Genomic DNA, 19,756 nt, shown 5'->3' with positions numbered 1-19,756 from the left:
TTTCTGTTCCGACATTGACAATGTTGAGTGTTTATGGAAAAAGTTCAAGGAAATCATAAAATGCGTTTTAGACAGGTACGTGCCGAGTAAAACTGTGAGGGACGGGAAAAACCCACCATGGTTCAACAACAAAGTTAGGAAACTACTGCGAAAGCAAAGAGGGCTTCACTCCAAGTTTAAACGCAGCCAAAACCTCTCAGACAAACAGAAGCTAAACGATGTCAAAGTTAGCGTAAGGAGGGCTATGTGTGAAGCGTTCAGTGAATTCGAAAGTAAAATTCTATGTACCGACTTGACAGAAAATCCTAGGAAGTTCTGGTCTTACGTTAAATCAGTAAGTGACTCGAAACAGCATATCCAGACACTCCGGGATGATGATGGCATTGAAACAGAGGATGACACACGTAAAGCTGAAATACTAAACACCTTTTTCCAAAGCTGTTTCACAGAGGAAGACCGCACTGCAGTTCCTTCTCTAAATCCTCGCACAAACGAAAAAATGGCTGACATCGAAATAAGTGTCCAAGGAATAGAAAAGCAACTGGAATCACTCAACAGAGGAAAGTCCACTGGACCTGACGGGATACCAATTCTATTCTACACAGAGTACGCGAAAGAACTTGCCTCCCTTCTACCAGCCGTGTACCGCAAGTCTCTAGAGGAACGGAAGGTTCCAAACGATTGGAAAAGAGCACAGGTAGTCCCAGTCTTCAAGAAGGGTCGTCGAGCAGATCCGCAAAACTATAGACCTATATCTCTGACGTCGATCTGTTGTAGAATTTTAGAACATGTTTTTTGCTCGCGTATCATGTCGTTTTTGGAAACCCAGAATCTACTCTGTAGGACTCAACATGGATTCCGGAAACAGCGATCGTGTGAGACCCAACTCGCTTTATTTGTTCATGAGACCCAGAAAATATTAGATACAGGCTCCCAGGTAGATGCTATTTTCCTTGACTTCCGGAAGGCGTTCGATACAGTTCCGCACTGTCGCCTGATAAACAAAGTAAGAGCCTACGGAATATCAGACCAGCTGTGTGGCTGGATTGAAGAGTTTTTAGCAAACAGAACACAGCATGTTGTTATCAATGGAGAGACGTCTACAGACGTTAAAATAACCTCTGGCGTGCCACAGGGGAGTGTTATGGGACCATTGCTTTTCACACTATATATCAATGACCTACTAGATAGTGTCGGAAGTTCCATGCGGCTTTTCGCGGATGATGCTGTAGTATACAGAGAAGTTGCAGCATTAGAAAATTGTAGCGAAATGCAGGAAGATCTGCAGCAGATAGGCACTTAGTGCAGGGAGTGGCAACTGTCCCTTAACATAGACAAATGTAATGTATTGTGAATACATTGTATGATTATATGATAGCGGAACAAACACTGGTAGCAGTTACTTCTGTAAAATATCTGGGAGTATGCGTACGGAACGATTTGACGTGGAATGATCATATAAAATTAATTGTTGGTAAGGTGGGTACCAGGTTGAGATTCATTGGGAGAGTCCTTAGAAAATGTAGTCCATCAACAAAGGAGGTGGCTTACAAAACACTCGTTCGACCTATACTTGGGTATTGCTCATCAGTGTGGGATCCATACCAGATCGGGTTGACGGAGGAGATAGAGAAGAGCCAAAGAAGAGTGGCACTTTTCGTCACAGGGTTATTTGGTAACCGTGATAGCGTTACGGAGATGTTTAGCAAACTCAAGTGGCAGACTCTGCAAGAGAGGCGCTCTGCATCGCAGTGTAGCTTGCTCGCCAGGTTTTGAGAGGGTGCGTTTCTGGATGAGGTATCGAATATATTGCTTCCCCCTACTTATACCTCCCGAGGAGATCACGAATGTAAAATTAGAGAGATTCGAGCGCGCACGGAGGCTTTCCGATAGTCGTTGTTCCCACGAACCATACGCGACTGGAACAGAAAAGGGAGGTAATGACAGTGGCACATAAAGTGCCCTCCGCCACACACCGTTGGGTGGCTTGCGGAGTATAAATGCAGATGTAGATGATACACACTTTTTAAATATATATGATATATAAATATGTATATAATAAATATAAGGGAAACACTGTCAGCAAAAATTTTGGAAAGATCTTGACTGATTTAATTCAAATTATTACATTTTGCTCTAATAAATGTTTCAACAGGCATAAGCTACATATTTTTTAATATATATGGCAAATAAATATGCATGTTGGTAAAAATCTTGTAAAATTCTTGACCAACGTATTTCCTATTCTTACACTAGTCTCTAATAAACTTTACAATGGACACTATGTAAGAGGAAACACTGTTAGAAAAAATCTCGAAAAGTTCTTGACCATACTACTTCAAATTGTTACACAATACATGGGATATCTACCAGATCAGTAAATGACCCCAATTGCCTAATCAGTGTAAATTGGCTTTAAGATTGTTGCTGCATCTGCTAAATGTAGAATTTTTCGCAGCCATTATTACTGTTAACTACACTGTGCCACTGAAATAACTTACTGGAAACAAAAAGGAAAGAAGGTTAATTTAAGAAACTTATGAAGAGCTACTATTTTTCAACAATGAATACTTAATATTGAGACTTTCACTCTACTCAAGGGGGAAAAAAAAGGGGTAAAAAAAAAATGTCCAAGATTGAAGAGGATCGTGTGTCATGTGAAAACACGTATGTGTAAAAAAATAGGTACCGTTCATAATCGAAGCCAAGAGTGCCTTGTGACAGTTACACATTAATTACACATTAACCATTTAATTATGAACTGCAACCATAAACACAAATTTTGTCTAGAAGGTAACATATGTTTCATTTTGAGATTCCTGTCATCTTGTCACATCTGTTTCAATAATGCGATTACATAAATAGGCCAGATTCCTTTAGTCTCAGGAAAAATTGCTTCTGTTATTGATATATTTTCTGGGTGAGTGGTGACAACTAAGACAGTCCGTCCAATGATAATTATAATTAACATTGTGCTAAAATGCACATAGATAATGTTTATTGATGTTTGCGACATTTCATGTGATTCAGTGACTACATGTGAGTTTAAAAAAAAGCTGAGCATTCAAAGGAGTTTTGGGCATACAGCTGACCTTCATTTACTATTCTCCATGATATTTTTACTGGAAACCTGGCACTTATCATCAGATGAGCCATCGAAGAGTAATGAATGCTTCTCCCATCCCACAATTTATTATCGGTGTGTATTCTGCGTGTGCAGAAAAGGATGTTGCTGTGGCCAAAACTGTTGTCTCGATGTGGCGTATCAGTTAACAAAACTCAAAAATATTCCACAATATGCTTTGGACTTGCTGTTCAATAGCCATCCATTGACTGCTTCCCACACTACACTATTCACAATCATAAATTGTTGATTTTGGGGAGGGGACCAAACAGTGAGGTCTTCAGTCCTATCTGATTAGGGAAGGATGGGGAAGGAAGTCAGCCATGCCATTTCAAAGGAAACATCCCAGCATTTGCCTGAAGCAATTTAGGAAAATCAAGGGAAACCCAAATCAAGATGGCTGGACGCGGGTTTGAACCATCTTCGTCCTGAATGCGAGTCCAGTGCGCTAACCACTGCACCACCTCTCTTGGTCACAATCATTAATGCTGGGAATTTTGGAAAATTTGATAATTTAACAGTACATAATGTACAATAAAGTGCTAAGACATGTATAAAGCTACACTGATCTGCTGGTAACATGTATTTACTAAATGTTACTTACTTTATGTTTCACATGTAGCACATGAGTAACACAACATTCTGACGTAAGTATCTTCACAATAGCAGCTGTATATGCTGAGCTGACAAACACAATGTGAGCAACAGCCAGCGATTGCAAGAAGATTCTGCCATTCAATGTTGGAAACCTCCGTATTCATTATACCAGCTGAAAAATGCTCCTATATGAGCGCAAAAAAGGTGAACATGCTCCTCTTTAAAAGACTCTGACCAAAAACTGGGAAACAACAACAAGCCAGCTGCCTCAATTCCCATTCCACCTTCTTCACCGATAATTTTGGCATATGAGCATATTCGCACTCTTTTAATACACAACATTCAAAATCCTTTTCCTCTTGCCTCTCTTTGCAGTGATGCCTTCATACTCAGCATCACCCTCTCATGGCCACTGTCTATATATGTGTCTCCCCCACTGGGACTTCCTATTGTCTGTTTCTCCCAGTGTCTTCATCCCTTTCTCTTGCTGTTATTTCTCATTGCCTCCTCCTCTTCCACTTGCACTATCTCTCTGGCCCACTGCCATTGTCTTCACCCCCCCCCCCCTCTCTCTCTCACACACACACACACACACACACACACACATTGTCAATATCTATTTCTTTCTCAGTTACAGTGTGCTAACTTTCTCTTGAACCACCACTGGCTCCTCTCCACACGTCTTTGCCAATGGTTTGCTCGATGTTTTGACCATTAGACTACGAAACTTTAACACATCATATTGCATACAGAGCATGGGGGAAAGTGGGCACTTTCTTTAATTTTAATGTTCACTTTTTTGTCAGCAGCTTTTAAAGAGGAGCATATTCACATTTTTTGTGCTCAAGCAGTAGTATTGTTCAGCTGGTTCCCTTCTTTACCCTGTTACAGCAAGGTGTGCTGGTTCTATAAAACCAATCTGTTGGTCAGTAAAGTTTTGACAGTTTATTTATATACTTCAAAATATTTATACACCACTACTTTGACATGTATAAATAACAAGTAAGTATACATAATATAAGGTCAACACAGAATAATCTTCCATGCAACACAAGTTCACTTTGCACTACTTTACATAACAAGGCTCATTTTTAGTCTACACCTACACTTTAACAAAAAACTGTGGTGTTTGATTTGCAAGTACAATGAATTTTTTATGACAAAATTTCATATGGTGCTTATGTAGCCAAGTGTTTTCCGTATTAGCTTTCATTAAGGCAATCAATTTATTAGCAATGCCTAACTCTTCCATTGCTGTATACAGCTTCCTTCTGTCAATATTGTCATAGGCTAATCTGAAGTCTCAGTCCCAAAATCTTTGCAATTTTCTAGTATTTGGCATATCATAAATAGCTGATCAACAGTAGACCTTCCTTGACAAAACCCTCACTGATAGTCACTAACACCACTTTCAACATAAGGTGTAAGCCTTTAAGGAGGATGTTGGAGAATATTTTATATGCTGTAAGTATTGGGAAAATTGCCTTGAAGTTAGAGCACACCATAATATTGCCTATGTTCCATTAGTCAGGGATACATTTGTCTACCCAAATCTTAATTACAAGCTTGTGCAAATGTTTGACAAATTCCTTTCCTGCATTCTGAATGAGCTCTGCTTGTATTAGATCAATTTGTGGGGCCTTATTATTCTTCAGCTTCTTGATAGCTGCCTCCATGTCCACAGAAATTTTTACTGGCTCCTTTATATACGGGTTCCTTGCATTTACGAAGGGTGAGAGTCCTTTGTTCTCAGCTGTACCATCATTCAACAGTTCATCAAAGTGCTGAGCCCTTCTTCTGTATATTGCTACATCCCTACTCAAAAACTGAACCATCTGTATTTCTATGCAAATTCGTCCTTTGCTGAAAAAACTTTCAGCTCTTATTTAACTTCTGCCAAAAAGCTCTCACTTCACTCATTCCTTTCAGTTGTTCCACTTCTCCCAGTTCTTTCCTTACATGCGCTCTCCTCTGCTTTCTGTGCAGCCTCTTTTCTCCTATTTTTGCTATTCTATAATCTTTTACAGATCTCAGGGTATAGTTTATCTGATGCAGCATTCTCTTGTAGGCTTCATTGGTAATTGCTGTTACTAACGTGCACCCTTAACCAAACCAGTCATTGTATATAGCCCAATTTACTCTTGTTAAAAATTCATTCGTCAGCAGCTTTTGCAAGTGTTCTTTTAGGTTTTTCCATATTTCCTCAATACTCTCACTGTCAAGAAAGTGTGCTAGGTATTCTTTGTAATGAACACAGTCAACATTAGCACCCCTGTAACTTCTATCATCCATGAGTTTAAACAGCAGGGTGGCACTCAAACTGGATTTAAAAAAAAAATTCTTTGAAAATTCCAAGTGTGAGGTTGAAGATGGTATCAAGAAGCTATATGGAACAATATTCATATAATTAGCAGACTCTGAAATATAAAATTTGTGATTTATAACAGTAAAAAAAATTAAATTCAATGCTGGGGTAAAAACACAGAATTCCCAGAGTTTTTATGAAATTCCAAAAATTCCCTTGAGATTTTCCCAATTTCTCCTGGAAAACTGTAATTCTCTGATAATTCCAGGTTCTCCAGATGAATCACCACCCTGGACAGATGTCTTGCATCTATTAGGAGATGCTCAATTTTGTTGAAAGTATTTTCATATGGATATTTCCACATCATTTTATGTGTATCTTAAAAGTTGTACTAGCCATTACCATATTTTTTGAAGAAGCAAAGTGTACAAGTCTGATCCCATTGTCATTTGAATTATGAGTTATAGGACTGTATTTTCCAATACAAGACTGATATTCATCTTCTTTCCCTATTTTAGCATTCACATCTCCAAACATTATCTTACAGTCTCCTCTCAGACATTCAGTGTATGGTTCATCTAACTCATTGCAAGAAGCAGACTTCTCTTCTTCACTGTTCTCTTCAGCTGGAGCATGTGCACATATAAGAATAAAACAGATAAATTTTTCCTTGATTCTGAGTTTGCACAATATGGTTGATTTCACATGGAAGTCCATAATAAAATGTTTCTTCCTCTTATTAACAGTAAAACAAGTAACAAACATGATCTTTCTTTTGGCAGCTATAAAATATCAAGTGATCCTTCTTCTCAATCATTCCTTCACCTATCTCACATCCTGAACAGCTGTAATATCCAATCAGTATTCATCCAACTGCCAAAGAAATTTTCTTAAAGCACCAGCTTGACAGAGAGTTACAACATTTCACCTTTAGAAATCTGTCAGTTCATCATAAACAGGTCTGGACAGCCATTTCTTCACTGGATTTCAGAACATTTTATGTTTACAGGTTGGTTTGTCAGCCTAACACTAACCCCCAGGGATCCTGGAGTCCCAAAGTTTTCTGTCATGTTAAAGTGTCGGGAACTCGCTTTTCTGCCTTGCACGTCTTAGTATAGACTGAAGGTACCTGTTGTTCAGGGGCCATGGCATGAATGGGTATGCACTGGACTTTGTAGTTATACATGGCATTTCCTGTCACTTGCTAGTACTTTTCCACCAGCAGTAAATGCACTCACAGGGCCACATACTACGCCTTTGACTTCCTTTTTGTCAGTCAAAGTAAGTCTGTTTCTTAACAAGCTTGAACCTGAGCAATGGACTGCTGTTAAACACATCGTAAACTATCTTCAAGATACAAGACAAAAAGGTATTACCAGTAAATGCAGTGCTAATAAGCTTTGCTGGAGGTACAAATACTCATCATTCAACAATGAGCTATGTCTGTGTACTGACCAGTGGACCTGTTACATAAACAACTTACAGGCAAAAATGTCTAGTCAGATCTATGACAGAAGCAGAGTATGTTGCAGCATCTGCTACAGCTGCTGAAATCATCTGGCTTTGTACATTCTTTCAAGAGCTTGCAGTTAACATGAAGCAACCAAATCCACTCTTTGGGGGCAATAGAAGTGCATCAGAATTAATGTGAAAAAATGAGCATTAGAGAGGCACTGAACATATCAATATAAAGTTTCATTATATTTGTGAAGAAATAAATTATGGTTCTATTCATGTTTTTAAATGTTAGATCAGTTGACGGTCATGTTCACAAAAACACCACCAAAAGAATAGTTTCAGGCCAATTTTAAATCATTATTGATTGTGCCTTTAAAACCAGCAAACAAGAGTGGGAGTACTGTATAGCACAGCTTGTTGTGCTGATTACATTTGCATGTCTGTGTGCAAGTATAATGTTTTTGTATGTCTGATGTTTTATTATCTTTGTTGCTTATGACCAGTATATGGTCTTCTACTCCTTTGCATGTTTGCGTTGTTTTTGTCTTTTAGGAAATGTTTTGTGTCTTGTGTTTTAAATGTCTGTTTCTATCCAAGAAGTAAATCACATTCATCACATTCAGAAAAATGAGGTTTTACTGTGGTAATCAAGTCTCCAGAGCGTATTCAATTACATTGAGGGTTTTATTTGGAAAATGGAAAGGTGAATGATGGATCAAATGAAGCTTTACAGTATCCAAAAATTTGACGGAGATTACTTTCAACTACAGAAGTATCATATGGAAATTATCTTGCGAGCTGAGAAATTACTACATGTCATTGATGGAAGTAAAGTAAGGGCAGCTGAAGGTGCAGGCACACAGAACTTATCGGATGAGCTTAATGCAAAACCAATGCCTTTTATCTGGTTGGTATGGAATTCGACGAGCTGGAAACTTATGTAGTGTGCTACAGAAAATGGTATGTGGAACTGGCTTAAGATAATTCATGAGAAGGGTTCTCCAATAAAATAGCATTGAAACAACAGTTCTTTAAATATACATTGTCACTCTGTGATACACTGCACAATGTATTGGTAAAGATGAAGCATTAGCAACAGTCTTTTGCAGTTGTTGGTGAAGCAGCAGGAGGTACAAATAAGACTGACTAAGTTTTAGGTGGTCCTCTGGGAGTGAATGCTGAGACTTCATATCACCTGGCTGACAACTGGCATTCTGCCTCTGTGACAAGAAACAGGAAAGAAGTTTGCATATTAGTCGAGGCATGTAACCTTAAGGAGCAGTTCGGTTGTTATATCTGACTTCGGATCTTGTCATTGGAGCATCAGTAGACTACCTAGATGGATTTACATGCTTTATCTGAGCTTTGCTGCTGAATGGGCAGTTGATTGACTTATGAAGTTACGCCAAGAATGATTGTATGGTGCCAAACAACTGCAAGTCCCGAGCAGAACCCACTGACTGCAATTAACGGCGGTATTTAGGACAGTGCCCAGACAATGAAGATATGAAAACTATGGAAAATGTTCCATTTCATGAGGCTGTAAGTGGATTGACGTTTGCTGCCACTGTGACAAGATCTGATATAATGCTTCCTGTTACACAAGGAAATCAATTTCTTAACACTCCTGGACCTGAGCACTGGACTGTTGTTAAAAGCACCCTAAATTATCTTTGGGACACAAGAGACGAAGGTGTTAAATACAATGGTAATAAGCACTGAAAACAATTTCTTGGGTGAGTCATGCTTTTTTGATGCAGCACTATCAACAAGCCAAACATTATACCCAGTGGTAATAAGCATTAAAATCAGTTCCTTGTGTCTGGTCATCTGTTCTGATCAGCACTCCTGATTTGTGCATCAGAGTTTTATGTTTACGTTCTTGACTTTCTCTTGACAATTTCATCAGTCTACTCTTACATTCAGTCTAATAATCACCTTTCTTAGGAGAGTAACTGCATTCACCATTCTTATTATTCAAAGAACTTTTCCTTAAACTGCTTTGCAGATACTGACTCAGAACTTTAGCCCTTTTGTACTTACAGAGTGACATATTATAATGAAAGAACTGTTGTTCAAATGGTTTGGTTTGTTTTGGGGAAGGAGACCAGACAGCGTGGTCATCGGTCTCATCGGATTAGGGAAGGACAGGGAAGGAAGTCGGCCGTGCCCTTTGAAAGGAACCATCCCAGCATTTGCCTGGAGCGATTTAGAGAAATCACAATGTTGTTCTAATGCTACTTTATTTAGTGCAGATCATTGCTCATGACTTATCTTCAGCCAATTCCACAAACTGTTTGCTGTAACACACAACATGACTATTTGCAGCTGGTCAAATTCCTTACCAGGCGAAATAAAAGCATTGCTTTTGCATTACGCTCATCCTACATGTTCTTTGCATCTGTACCAACTGGCCTTACTTTACTTCCGTCAATGATACCTAGCAATTTCTCAGCCTGAGAGATAATAATTTCCATTTGATACTTCAATTATTTCCGTCAAATTTTTGGATACTGAAAAACTTTGTTCAGTCCATCTTTTTCCTCTTCACTTTCCAAGTAAAACCAACAACATAACAGAACACACTTTGGAGACTTGATTGGCATAAAGAAAATGAAACATTACTCCAATAAATTATCATGTTTCTCTAGGCACATAATCTGTTGCAGGCTGTAATTAAATTATAAAATCATATGATGAATGAGGCTTATTTCTTGGATGAAAACGAAGGCCCTTATAAAACAAAATATTTAATAAAAAACAATGCAAATGTATGCAAAGGAATAAAAGACCATGAGCTGGTCAGAACTGCTGAAGATAATAAAACATCAGATGTAAAGAGACATTATACTTGCACATATACATGCAAAAGTAATCAGGACAACAAGCTGTACTACGCAACATTTTTAACTACATTTACGTCTCAGACCTGATGTCACATGCATAAGTACAGTAAATTTGAACTCTGGCTCTTGATAATGAATAATGACATCCAAAAAAAGTTTCAAGTTTCCCTGAGATCACCATCATTAGAACACATCATAAAAAAATTTGACGACTTACCACAAATGGAGATTACAGAAGTGGCCATACCCACAACTGGTACTTTTGGTACCCAAACATTATGTTTTTTTTGTCTTTTCTTAGGAACTACTAATGAATAAATTGTCTTTATACAGGCTGCCTAAGGCCGTACCCTACACCACACCTAATGCAAAAAAACTAATCGATTTGATCAGTTTGCCTGGACTGGAGGAAGTGTGTAGTGTTTTAAGAACTATATTTTCATCATAACTGTAATAACAAGAAATAATGAAATATTATAATGTTTTAATTCATGAGAGTACAGCCACAGCTTTTGTGGCCAGGCATAACCTCACTGCTGAGGTTAACAAATGCCAAATATAACTGAACTTGTGAATAGAAAAACATTAACTGATTACCATCCTCAACTTGATTTAATGCAGACAAATTTTGAGTAAAGGTAACAACTCACTGAAAAGTAAAGTTGAGTCATCGACGATCTTATTGACACACACACACACACACACACACACACACACACACACGTACATTTGTGTGTTTCTCAATGATTCAACGCCTTTGCTATTTGGTGAGTTGTTACCTTTACTCTTAAATTATCTACATTCTGCCAGAACTTTCCATACAGTAACTATATCAGTTTTTGCTAGGGATGGGAATATTTATCTGAAATGATGTAGATAAAGGATGTGGGGGTCCATTTTGGATGGAATGTCCCTAGGGAGGAGGAAAAAAATGAAAATGAGTGTTGGGTAAACATATGGATATTGTAGGTAAACCCGGGTCATATTTGATGAGAGGAAAACGAAAATGTGGAATAGACACAAGAAATGGACCAATAAAAGAATTAGATGGTTGCGAAGGGAGATAAGGATAACAATTTGCAGGTTTGGGAAATGAAAATACAGGAAGATTCATTTCCCAAACCAACAAATTGTTATCCATAGCTCCCTCCACAATCACGGGGCAGTTGTAAAAAGTATCAGGAACATTTTTTTTCCTGATGTGACTGCATGTCGCAGTACACTCGCGCCATGGGGGGAGGGTGTGGCCTTCACCATGCACCAAGTGCCGGTTGTCTGCGAGCTTTCGTTCAGGCAAGATTGAGTTTTTTGGTGGAACAATGTCAAGTGATTCGGTGCAAGCTCATAATGCAGTGAGCAACTGAATACGGGTTGTTGTTGTTGTTGTGGTCTTCAGTCCTGAGACTGGTCTGATGCAGCTCTCCATGCTACTCTATCCTGTGCAAGCTGCTTCATCTCCCAGTACCTACTGCAACCTACATCCTACTGAATCTGCTTAGTGTATTCATCTCTTGGTCTCCCTCTACAATTTTTACCCTGCCCTCCAGTACTAAATTGGTGACTCCTTGATACCTCAGAACATGTCGTACCAATCGATCCCTTCTTCTAGTCAAGTAGTGCCACAAACTCCTCTTCTCCCCAATTCTGTTCAATACCTCCTCATTAGTTATGTCATCTACCCATATAATCTTCAGCATTCTTCTGTAGCACCACATTTCGAAAGCTTCTATTCTCTTCTTGTCTAAACTATTTATCGTCCATGTTTCACTTCCATTCATGGCTACACTCCATGATAATACTTCCAGAAAAAGCTTCCTGACACTTAAATCTATACTCGATGTTGACAATATTCTCTTCTTCGGAAACGCTTTCCTTGCCATTGACTTTGCCAGAATATATTTTACATCCTCTCTGCTTCGACCATCATCAGTTATTTTGCTCCCCAAATAGCAAAACTCCTTTACTACTTTAAGTGTCTCACTTCCTAATCTAATTCCCTCAGCATCACCCGACTTAATTCGACTACATTCCATTATCCTTGTTTTGCTTTTGTTGATGTTCATCTTATAACCTCCTTTCAAGACACTGTCCATTCCGTTCAACTGCTCTTCCAAGTCCTTTGCTGTTTCTGACAGAATTACGATGTCATCGGCGAACCTCAAAGTTTTTACTTCTTCTCCATGAATTTTAATACCTACTCCGAATTTTTCTTTTGTTTCCTTTACTGCTTGCTCAATACACAGATTGAATAGCATCGGGGATAGGCTACAACCCTGTCTCACTCCCTTCCCAACCACTGCTTCCCTTTCGTGTCCCCCGACTCTTGTAACTGCCATATGGTTTCTGTACAAAATGTAATTAGCCTATTGCTCCCTGTATTTTACCCCTGCCACCTTTAGAATTTGAAAGAGAGTATTCCAGTCAACATTGTCAGAACCTTTCTCTAAGTCTACAAATGCTAGAAATGTAGGTTTGCCTTTCCTTAATCTTTCTTATAAGATAAGTCAAGTCATAGGGTCAGTATTGCCTCACGTGTTCCAACATTTCTACGGAATCCAAAGTGATCTTCCCCGAGGTCGGCTTCTACCAGTTTTTCCATTCGTCTGTAAAGAATTAGCGTTCGTATTTTGCAGCTGTGAATTACTAAACTGATAGTTCGGTAATTTTCACATCTGTCAACACATGCTTTCTTTGGGATTAGAATTATTATATTCTTCTTGAAGTCTTATTTCGCCTCTCGCATACATCTTGCTCACCAGATGGTAGAGTTTTGTCAGGACTGGCTCTCCCAAGGCTGTCAGTAGTTCTAATGGAATGTTGTCTACTCCCGGGGCCTTCTTTCAACTTAGGTCTTTCAGTGCTTTGTCAAACTCTTCACGCAGTATCATATCTCCCATTTCATCTTCATCTACATCCTCTTTCATTTCCATAATATTGCCCTCAAGTACATTGCCCTTGTATAGAGAACTGTGTTTCCATCTGAGCTCTTGATATTCATGCAAGTGGTTCTCTTTTCTCCAAAGGTCTCTTTAATTTTCCTGTAGGCAGTATCTATCTTACCCCTCGTGAGATAAGCCTCTACATCCTTACATTTGTCCTCTAGCCATCCCTGCGTAGCCATTTTGCACTTCCTGTCGATCTCATTTTTGAGACGTTTGTATTCCTTTTTGCCTGTTTCATTTACTGCATTTTTATATTTTCTCTTTTCATCAATTAAATTCAGTATCTCTTCTGTCACCCAAGGATTTCTACTAGCCCTCGTCTTTTTACCTACTTGATCCTCTGCTGCCTTCACTACTACATCCCCCAAAGCTACCCATTCTTCTTCTACCGTATTTCTTTCCCCCATTCCTGTCAATTGTTCCCTTATGCTCTCCCTGAAAATCTGTACAACCTCTGGTTTAGTCAGTTTATCCAGGTCCCATCTCCATAAATTCCCACCTTTTTGCAGTTTCTCCAGTTTTAATCTACAGGTCATAACCAATAGATTGTGGTCAGAGTCCACATCTGCCCCTGGAAATGTCTTACAATTTAAAATCTGGTTCCCTAATCTCTGTCTTGCCTTTATATAATCTATCTGAAACCTTCTAGTATCTCCAGGGTTCTTCCATGTATACAACCTTCTTTCATGATTCTTGAACCAAGTGTTTGCTATAATTAAGTTATGCTCTGTGCGAAATTCTACCGGCGGCTTCCTCTTTCATTTCTTAGCACCAATCCATATTCACCTACTACGTTTCCTTCTCTTCCTTTTCCTCCTGTCGAATTCCAGTCACCCATGACTATTAAATTTTCGTCTCCCTTCACTACCTGAATAATTTTTTTTTTGTCTAATCATACATTTCACCAATTTCATCATCCGCAGAGCTAGTTGGCATATAAACTTGTACTACTGTAGTAGGCATGGGCTCCGTGTCTATCTTGGCCACAATAATGCGTTCACTGTGCTGTTTGTAGTAGCTTACCCGCACTCCAATTTTTTTATTCATTATTAAACCTACTCCTGCATTATCCCTATTTGATTTTGTATTTATAATCCTGTATTCGCCTGACCAAAAGTCTGGTTCCTCCTGCCACTGAACTTCACTAATTCCCATTATATGTAATATCCATTTCCCTTCTTAAATTTTCTAACCTACCTGCCCAATTAAGGGATCTGACATTCCATACTCCGATCCGTAGAACGCCAGCTTTCTTTCTCCTGATAACGACGTCCTCTTGAGTAATCCCCGCCCGGAGATCCGAATGGGGGACTATTTTACCTCCGGAATATTTTACCCAAGAGGATGCCATCATCATTTAACCATACAGTAAAGCTGCATGCCCTCGGGAAAATTACAGCTGTAGTTTCCCCTTGCTTTCAGCCGTTTGCAGTACCAGCACAGCAAGGCCGTTTTGGTTAGTGTTACAGGGCCAGATCAGTCAATCATCTAGACTGTTGCCCCTGCAACTACTGAAAAGGCTGCTGCCCCTCTTCAGGAACCACACGTTTGTCTGGCCTCTCAACAGATATCCCTCCGTTGTGGTTGCACCTACAGTAGGTCTATCTGTATCGTTGAGGCACGCAAGCCTCCCCACCAACGGCACGGTCCACAGTTCATGGGGGGAGTATGCCATCAAAATTTGTGAGTGTGTGTGCTTGTGAAGGCCTTCTGTAACACACTGAAGAATACCTTGACATTTTGAACAACATAATCACAGGAGATGATACTTGAATATCCGAATAAGACTCGGAAACAAAATAGCAAAGTTCTGAATCATACATCGCAGCAGCATCTCATGCAAAAATGGCTCCAATGAGCAAATCCAGAGTGAAAGTCAAGCCCATCATTTCCTTTGACACCAAAAGGGGGGGAGGGGGGGGGGGTTCCACTAGGGATTTGAACCTGTGGGGCAGACAGTGAATGGTGCCTTTTACCCACAAGTGACAAAGACTGAAAAGAAGGGTCAGCTGAGTGAGGCCAGCCAGCACCAGAAATTGGCAATTACACCACAAAAATACACGTATCCACACCAGCTCCAAGGTCACCAACAACCTGACGATAAGCAGCATCACGATGATTTCTGAACTCCTTTACAGCCCCCGCTTGCCATCGCAGACTTTTTCCTACTCCCAGAAGTGAAATCCCCCCCTCAAAGGACAAAATCATGGGGCTGTAAGAAGCTTGCATGCATACACTTAAGGACTTGCCAGAATCCACTTACCAGGGACCTGTGAGTTGTGGAAAAGTAACTGGCAAAAGTGTGTTGATGTAAACCCTCAAGCGCTGTACTTTGAAAAATTTTGAGATAGTGTAGCAATAACTAAAATAAATCTTTTTTTTTTTTTTTTTTTTTCAAAACTTGTGCCTATCGATGACTCAATGCCTCTACTATTTGTCAAGCTGGTACCTTTACTCTTAAATTATTTACAATCTGCCAGAACTTTCCATGCCTGATTTAAAGTAGAAGAAGACTATTTCTTTATTGCAATTGTATGATAATTTTTAAATTGTGTGACACAGCTCTCCACACTACTATATCTTGTGCAATCCTCTTCAGCTTTAAATAACTACTGCAATCTACACCCTTTTGAACCTACTTCACTTTATCTCCCACTCCAATTCTTACCCCTCACACTTCCCTTCAAAACTAAACTAGTCTCAGAATGTGTCCTATCAACCAATCCCTTCTTTTAGTCAAGTTAGGCCCCAAGTTCCTTTTCTCTTCAGCTCTATTCAGTACCTCCTCATTATTTCCTCTCTACCACAGCCATCATCAGTTATTTTACTACACAACTAGAAAACTAATCTACTACTTTTAGTGTCATGTTCCCTAATCCAATTCCCCCATCATGGCCCGATTTAATTTAACTACATTTCACAACCTTGGTTTTGCTTTTGTTAATGTTGTTCTTGTGTCCTCATTTCAAGACACTGTCCATCTGTTCAACTTCTCTTCCATGTCCTTTGCTGTCTCTGACAGAATTACAATGTCATTGGCAAACGTCAAAGCTTTCATTTCTTCTCCCCGGACTTTAATTCCTATTCCAAATTTTTCGTTGGTTTCCTTTACTGTTTGCTGTATGTACAGACTGAATAACATTGGAGATAGTTATGTTCCTACATTCCTCTGGAAACCAAATTGATCTTCCTTCAAGGTCGGCTTCTAACAGTTTTTCCACTCTTCTGTAAATAATTTGTGTTAGTATTTTGCAACAACGACTTATTAAACCGATAGTTTGGTAATATTCACACCTGTCAGCACCTGTTGTCGTTGGAATTGGAATTATTATAGGTATCTTGAAGTGTGAGGGTATTTTGCCTGTCTCGTACATTGTGCACACCACGTGGAATAGTTTTGTCATGGGTAGTTCTCTCAAAGCTTTCACTAGTTCTGAAGGAATGTTATTTATTCCTGGGGCCTTATTTCGACTTAGGTTTTTCACCACAGTATCAAATTCTCCTCCCAGTATCATACCTCTCATCTCATTTTCATTCCCATCTACATTCTCTTCCAGTTCTATAGCATTGCAATCAAGTTCATTTTCCTTGTACAGATTCTCTATATACTCTTTCTACCTTTCAGCTTTCCCTTCTTTGCCTTTCTTTCTACGCTCTTTGTATTTATACATCTGCTGTCCTTTCCTCCAAATGTCTCTCTAATTTTCCTATAGGCAATATCTATCTTTTCCCTACTTGTATATGCTTCTATGTCACTACATTTGTCCTCAAGCCTTTCCTGCTTAGTCTTTTCCACTTTTTGTCAATCTCATTTTCTGAATGTTTGCCATCGCTTTTGCCTGCTTAATTTGCTGCATTTTTATATTTTCTCCTTTCATTAATAATTCAACATCTCTTACATTATCCAATGATTTCTACAATGCCTTCTCTTTTTACCTATTTGATCCTCTGCTGCCTTCACTATTTCATTTCCCATTTGCTTTCTAATCTTTTCCTTTCCAATGTTTTAATCTATTGTTGCCTAATGCTCCCTCTCAAACGTTCAAGATTCTCTGGTTCTTTAAACCTATCCAGGTCCAATCTCCTTAATTTCCTACCTTTTTATCCATTTTTTCTGCTGCACTCTACAGTTCATAACTAATAAATTGTGGCCAGAGTCCACCTTTGCCCCAGGAAATGTCTTACCATTATGTAACTAATTGGAAACCTTACAGAGTCTCCAGGCCTCTTCCATGTATACAGCCTTCTTTCATGGTTCGTAAACCAAGTGTAAGCGATGACTAAATTACGCTGTGTGCAAATTTCTACCAGGTTGGTCCTCTTTCATTTCTTACCCCCAGTCCGAATTATCCAACTATTAACCCTTCCCATCTTTTTCCTACTATCTAATTCCAGTCCCACATCACAATTAAAATTTCCTCTCCCTTAACTATCTGTATAATTTATTGTATCTCATTATATATTACTCCACTCGCTTCATCATCTGCAGAGCTGGCTGGCATATAAACTTATACTATTGGGTGTTGGTTCTGTGTCTATTCAGCTATGATAATGCATTCACATGTCTGTTCCTAGTAGCTTACCTGTATTCTTATTCATTATCAGACCAACTCCTGCATTACCCATGTTTGATTTTCTATTTATAAACCTGTACTCACCTGACCGTTAGTCCTGTTCATCCTGCCACCGAATGTCACTAATCTAACTTCTATTTATCCATTTCCCTTTTTTAAATTTTCTAACCAACCTGCCCGATTTAGGGATCTAACATTCCACACTCCAACCCATAGCCTGGCAGTTTAGTGTTTCCTGATGACAGCCTCCTAAGTAGTTCCTGCCCAGAGATCTGAATGGAGGACTGTTTTACCTCCAGAACATTTTACACAAAGAGATGCCACCATCATTCAGCCATTAATAGAGCTGCATGCCCTCAGGTAAAATAATGGCTGTAGTTTTCTATTGCTTTCAGGTGTTTGCAGTATCAGCACAGCAAGCCAATATTGGTTTATGTTACAAAATGAGATCAGTCAATTATGCAGACTCCTGTCCCTGAACTACTACTACTACCCCTCTTCAGGAACTATATGTTTGTCTGGCCTCTCAACGGGCACCCTTCTCCACTGTGGTTGCACCTATCGTGCGGCAAGGCATGCAAGCCAGTCCACTATGGCAAGGTCCATGGCTCATGGAGGATTGGTGGGGTGGGGTGGATAAATAGTGAACAATAAAATTACAGGCTGTAACAATATAACTTGCCAGTTTCACATCATTCAAACAATACTATTAACCAAAATTAGTTCTTTGGCATGGAAACCTGGGATACACATGTATGACAAGATATCTAAATAATTGCTTGGAATATATCTAAAAACAAAGATGATGTGACTTACCAAACGAAAGTGCTGGCAGGTTGATAGACACACAAACAAACACAAACATTATGTACTACCTCTCGAAATATTCTTCATACAGTAATGTAGAAAAGCTACTGCAACACGGTGTGACAAAGTCAAGTAACATCATAAATTAAAACAATATTTTCATAACTGTCAAGAGGATTCATACCGCTGTCATTGTTGAAATGCCAATGCCTGTGTTGGTACGTAAGAAATCTCCTTGATATGTTGCATCCTCTTTAAGACGCACCCAGAGATTTCTTAGCTTATCCCAGAGAGCGTTAATACACTTCCTTCTCTCTACAACTTTCTTTTGAAAATATGTCTCCAACTCCTACAAAATTAAGAAGAAAGATATTTCAGATACATTTTACATAAATGTGTGATGATATTTAAAAATAAATGTTAGGAGAAAATTGGAACAACATGGAAAAACAGGCTCCAGGAACAAAGAATTGGGGTCAAATAAGATGTGCTCTGTGACCAAGAAACTGTTTTAAAGTTCTACTATTCAATAGTCAAGTAAAATTTGTGCCAGGAAAATTCAGAAAGTGAGGAACACTCAGTCGTACAATGGAGTATGCTAACAATATTACAGAAACTGTAAAAACAAAATACACTATCACATCGTTTGTTCTATTTCTCTCCAGTCACCACTGTTACAAATTGATGTAACAAATGTAACACTAGTTTAAGCAACTTTAGCAATATAATGAGGACTTCAGAACCAGTTGTCTTGGTTGCTGCTGAATCTTCTGTATTGTATGTTCTTAGCTTGTGAAACTTCTTCACACTTCTGACATTTCATCCAGAGCTGCGCCGTTAGGTCTGAGGGACCTGAATTTTTGTTTTAATTTTTCCCACTGTATACCTCCCTTCTCCCTGAAGAAGGAACCAATAGTTCTGAAAGTTAAGATGATGACCTAACTTCTACTTTCATGTGCATGTGCTGACAGTACTAAACATTTTCCTCCCTGAAGGTATTAGCTAGCAATTCTCTCTCTCTCTCTCTCTCTCTCTCTCTCTCTCTCTCTCCGTAATTTATTTTTCCCTTGATACAAAATTTGGAGCTTGATCGACATAGAATA

The 19,756-nt window shown here is 39.0% G+C and overlaps 1 protein-coding gene across 2 annotated transcripts in view; it reads right to left on the bottom strand.

Moving 5' to 3' along the window:
* The window catches only part of LOC126236917 (protein regulator of cytokinesis 1-like), a 231,708-nt gene that overhangs the window by 87,424 nt on the left and 124,528 nt on the right, over positions 1-19,756 (bottom strand). For both annotated transcript variants that reach the window (XM_049946571.1, XM_049946572.1), the window contains exon 7: positions 18,838-19,002. In XM_049946571.1, coding sequence (XP_049802528.1) covers positions 18,838-19,002 — 165 coding nt within the window. The remainder of the gene's footprint in view (positions 1-18,837; positions 19,003-19,756) is intronic.

This window comes from Schistocerca nitens, chromosome 2, assembly GCF_023898315.1.
Source record: "Schistocerca nitens isolate TAMUIC-IGC-003100 chromosome 2, iqSchNite1.1, whole genome shotgun sequence".
NCBI lineage: Eukaryota > Metazoa > Arthropoda > Insecta > Orthoptera > Acrididae > Schistocerca > Schistocerca nitens.
Note: the sequence above shows the minus strand (reverse complement) of the source record. Positions and strands in the feature narration are given on the sequence as shown.